Source organism: Entelurus aequoreus, linkage group LG07, assembly GCF_033978785.1.
Source record: "Entelurus aequoreus isolate RoL-2023_Sb linkage group LG07, RoL_Eaeq_v1.1, whole genome shotgun sequence".
NCBI lineage: Eukaryota > Metazoa > Chordata > Actinopteri > Syngnathiformes > Syngnathidae > Entelurus > Entelurus aequoreus.
This window is the reverse complement of record NC_084737.1, coordinates 27,415,721-27,420,995: the sequence shown is the minus strand read 5'-3', so window position 1 is coordinate 27,420,995 and position 5,275 is coordinate 27,415,721. Positions and strand designations below refer to the sequence as shown.

Here is a 5,275-nt window from a genome sequence, read left to right as displayed (position 1 = left end):
GGGCCAGCATTTGTATTCTGCAGAGGATCAAATTATCATTTAAATACAATGTTAGGGTTTTTTGGGAGCTCGGGAGGCTTTGGGGGGTTAGCCACACTTTTTAGTGAATGAGCTGATCAAGAAAAAAGTTAAAAGCTTTGTCATCTCTGAAATGAACAATAAGGATGTAAGAAAGTAACATTCAATTGTTTCAACCACGGTTTATTACTCAAATGTACATGCAGCCATTAACCCGATTACAGTTGACATTTTTACACAATGTACAAAGAAATCATCAGTGAGTGTGAGATAAGATGATGGAAGATTGTCAAGCCCAGAATGGTTTTCTACTTTTTGTATGGCTACTTTTTAAATGCTGTCAGGCAGGGATATTCAACTAAATGGTTTTGGGGCAACATTTCTAAAAAGCTTCACTCTTATTCTTATTTCGTATATTCCGGAGAACCGGCGTCCTTCACAGTGGACATTTGATTGTGCTCTATTTATTTTGTCAGAGTAAGAGTGCTCTGCTGAGTCTCTCACAAGTATTTAGAACTGAACTAGCAGGTTCACCAGTTGAATAGCCCAAATCATGGAAAAGAAAGGACCTAAAATGGAACCTTGTGGAACACCACTAGTCCAACAAAAGAAGTTGACTACTGACACATTAGTTACATAAATTACATTACAAAAAGAAAATGTAAGAGACAAAAAGGAGAGGACTTAAAGGGGTTCTTTGAGGAACGCCTCAGGTATGTAAGTCACAAGTATGGACCCCGTGTTCTATGTTTGATTGCAAGGTTAAAATGCCAATGCAAGGATCTGCCACTGAGAGTGGTCTCAGTTCTTTTTCTACAACAGGAAATCGTACTGTTTTTAGGAGTTTGCTGCAAAAAAGTCACAAGTTTTGAATGAACTTGGCCCCTGGGCCGCCAGTTGAATAGCCCTGCACTGAGGCATTGAAATATTTAACACACATTCAGTTTCACATGAATTCCGATTGAGAACACACTTTTTCAAATCTGATTTGAATTGACTTTATTCATGACCACCCCTAAAATAAGCTCGCATGTTGACCCCACATTGCAAAAGTTCCATTTTTGGAAGGATTACTCTCGCTTGATGTTGGCGAGCAGAGGGTCTGCGCCCTGCAAAGGCTGCCCGGACCGGCTCTTCCTGGTCTGGTGGGTCTTGACGTGTTTGGAGAGATGGTCGCTCCTCATGAACCTCTTGCCGCACTGCTGGCACCCGAATCGCTTTTCCCCGGTGTGCGTGCGCAGGTGCCGCTGCAGCTCATCCGATCGGGTGAAGCTTTTCCCGCAGAAGAGCCAGTTGCAGATGAAGGGCCTCTCGCCGGCGTGCCAGCGCAGGTGAGCCTTCAGGTGCGAGGTCTTCTTGTACACCTTGCCGCACTCCGTAATATGGCAGATGTGCAGTCTCTTCTTGCCGAACTCTAACCCTCCGCCGTTAGCTTGGCAGTTGGGGCACTTGCAGCGCCTGCAGCGGCGTGTGGAGCTGAGGAGGCCCTTGGAGGTCCCCTGCAGGAGAGCAGCGATCTGAGGCTGGTGGCCCAACACCAGCTGTCTGCCCAAAGCGAAGGCGTGGTTGGAAGGGGTGGCGTTGGTTTGAGGAAGGCTCCACCATTGCTGCCCTTCCTCCCCGTGGCCTCCGGGCAGGTGATGCCTGGCTGAGGAGTTCTGCAGGAAGCTGGGGAAGTTTTGTCCTACGCTGTTGTGTTGAGGGTAGTAGGAGGCGTTGGTCTGCGGCTGAGAGGCCAACACCTTAACTGGGGAGAGATCAAATGAGTATGACGAGGCGGGCTCGGCCGGCGGGGTGAGAGGCAGCTCATGGTGGTGATGGGCGTGATGGTGATGATGGTGGTGGTGGTGACCCAGGCCGGTCTGCACGTGTCCGTGAGGGAACTGCACCTTGGGCACGGTGAAAGTCATTTGGTGCGCGCTGAGGGCCGTGCTGGGCGCCATGTCGTTGCTCCACAGCTGGAACATCCCTGAAGTGGAACTGACGGTACCCTCGTAGGGGAACTGGGAGCCCTCAGAGCCCATGGCGCTGCCCACCTGCCAGGCTTGGCTGCACGTGGTGGCCAGGAAGGACAGGGCGTTGGGGGGACACTCTGGAGAGGAGCTCGGGGTGCGGTCCTGTGCGGTGAGAAAGCACACACTTGTTTACAAAAAAATCCTATTGAAGTCATCTTTAAATAAGGTTTTATTAAATTATTGAATCCATCATCTTGTACAGCGTAAATATAATTTTCCCTCGTGGGATTATAATCATTATAACTAATTATGACATAATACAATTGTGTGAACATATTAATCGACCAAACTTTTTGATATAACACTCTTCATACACAGGCAAACGCTTTACACCAAAATAAAGAAAAAAGAACACACATGCGCTCACGTACGCGCACACAAACACACACACACAACAATATTGCCAATAACAAAACATGGCATGGCACTGAGGATTGAGGGAAAATGCCACCTTGAGGCATCCACACTGGAGAATAACTAACATTAACGCCATCCAAAAAATAGTATAAAACATATTTTAAAATATAAACAATATATTAATAAATGAATAAAAACATAACATTGAGAGGATAATAATAGTATTATTATAGTACAATTGTATATAGTAATAATAGCAATAAATACAACAGAAAATAATAATAATTAAAAATAATTAAAAAATAATAATAATTAAATAATAATTTAAAAAAAATCTAAGAATAGTTTCAAATGTTCTTTAAAAAGTCTGATTAAAAAGGTATATCTTTAACCTTTATTCATTTTTATTTTTAAATATCAAGGGTCCCTGCAGTCCTGAGGCTCTCTGGCAGACTGTTCCACAGGTGGGGGTCATAGTGGCTAAATGCCGCCTCCCTGTGGGTCTTTGTTCTGGTATTTGGTAAAGATACAAGTTTGGTGCCATGACCACAGGATCCGCGAGGGTTCATACGGTAAAAGCAGGTCAGATTCATAAGAAGGTCCAAGGCCATTAGGACATTTAAAAACTAATAATACAACTTTAAAATCGACCCTGAAGTGGATGAGGAGCCAATGCAGCGACTTTAAAATTGTTGGTTCCGTTCTCTGGTCCTTGTCAACACGCGTAGATATAAACAACTTTTTTTTTAAAAGTAAGAATAATCACACTTTTAAATTGTGATTTATCACAGTAAATTACTTGCTTTCATCATTTTAATTAACTTTAATATAAGACCCCAATATTTGAACATTATTGTCAAAATGTCGTAGAGTGACATTTAGAAATAAGTTTTACTCGAATGCACGCCATTTATTTGTTCAAAACTTGCCAACAGTTTTATATCTAAAGTATTTTGAAGCTTTGATTTGTCACAGAGCAACTTCAGTGTCCACGCCGTCTTCCAGGTAACCTGCGGTCAAAGTCAAGGAGCATATGCGGTCAAAATAAATCGGGTGATTGATCAGTGCTTGTACGTGATAAATGCGTAATATTGTAATTTATCGTCTGCATTAACTCGTTAAATTTGACAGCTTCAATAAATATATTTTCTAAGTGGATCATAAAACTAGCTGTCGATTACTTTAGTAATCAAGAAATTAATCGATCACGTTGTCCGACTTATCGACTAATCGAATAAAACACACTTGATGACCTCAAAACATATTTTAGGGAAAATAGTTTGAATAAACAAAAACATTTCCGCTTGTCATGACCTTCATTATTTTTTGCTAATTAATGCACATCGTCAACATTGAAATTGCATTTTCAACATGTGCACATTAATAAAAAATAAATAAAAATAAAACATTTGCCGTTTGCCGCCACACAAATCACAGCTCTCATATGCGCTCTATTGAAGCGGCCGAGCGGAAACTATGTCCATGTGTTTGAAGTTCCGGGTACATCGTGCGGTTTGGATTTCGTCCATTATTATTAGTGACACTAATTAAACAATTAATTGAAACGACAGATTCTAAATGTAAGCTTTTTCCTAACCGATTTAATCGTATAATATTTGTAGCTCTAAAACTGTTTTTTATACTTTAAGGGTTTGACGACGTAATCATGTCTGCAATACCAGTGACAATTTATAAAATTAAACTTTCATTTATTACCATTCAAACACACTCAAAAACAGAATAATGTTATCGTTAAATTGTTTTGATGTTGTTTTTTAAACTATATCTAACCCCATACAATTGTATAATATGCATATATGTTAATGTAGTCATTTTAGATTAAACAAAGTTGCGTGAATATTTTCATAACTGCTTGACACAAATGTAGTAATTAAAAATGTTACGTTAATTGAATCAATTCAAGAAGAGCCACAAATGACATCAAACACAACAGAAGAAGATGTAGACAATACTGTTCAACAAACCTGCAAAAAGGTGTGCAAAAAGTTGTCGGTCCTTTGTATCGTCAGCGCAGCCATGTCCTCCACGCACTTCCACGCGTGTGTGGGTGAGTGCAACAGTACACAACTTCTCTCCTCAGTCGCTCTTTGCAATGATCGAATTTGCGACAATGCTGCGTCATTTAAAACCAGCGACACAAACTGCTCCTCGTTTGTTGTTGTTGTTGTTGTTGTTGTTGTTATTGTTGTTGTTGTCCTGCGCGGGCAAGTGTTGCGGGTGAAGACGTGATGAAGATGATGAGGATGCAGGAGGAGACGTGAAGATGGGCGCTATAAATCCCTGCGATCATCTCCTGAGGAGCCGACATGCATCTTGTCTTTATAGAAGCTAAAGATCCGCTCCACGGGGTCTCTCCTGTATGATGCAGGAGGAAGAGTCAATAGCGAGGAGATGTGAGGGAGGAAGGAGGAGGAGGAGGAGGAGGAGGAGGAGGAGGAGGAGGGTGGGCTTCTCTTCATTTCTCCCAATTTCAACCAAAAGATGACCCCAAGAACTCACTCCTCCCCTTTATTGTAACCAACTAGTGAGAGAGGGCTCAAATATCATCTCCTTTTCTTCTTCTTTTTTTTTTTTTTTTAATTGTAAAACATTCAAAATAATTCAGCAACTTTTTTTTCTTTTACACGAAGGACCCCGAAAAATTGCTTAATGTGTAAAAAAAAAAAAAAAAAAAAAAAAAAAAAGAGCAGTTCAGTCAAAAAATATTTTTAACTTCTTTCAACTCCACCGTGGGAATTTGAATAATAATAGATCCACAATGTATTTAGATCCCAGCAGCATCTGACACAGCTTTTTTTTTTATAAGTGCAAGCTTAGACGCCGTTTAACATCAATATCATGCACGCCATACATGGTTATGCCAC

General features: G+C 41.1%; 1 protein-coding gene across 1 annotated transcript; it reads right to left on the bottom strand.

The window, feature by feature from the left end:
• Positions 1-200: 200 nt before the first annotated feature.
• Positions 201-4,789, bottom strand: sp5l (Sp5 transcription factor-like). Its single transcript, XM_062051992.1, has 2 exons — positions 4,376-4,789; positions 201-2,135 (listed from the first exon to the last, which is right to left on the bottom strand). The coding sequence occupies exons 1-2, from the start codon at positions 4,427-4,429 to the stop codon at positions 1,089-1,091; spliced, it is 1,101 nt and encodes a 366-aa protein (XP_061907976.1). The 5' UTR covers positions 4,430-4,789; the 3' UTR covers positions 201-1,088.
• Positions 4,790-5,275: the final 486 nt, after the last annotated feature.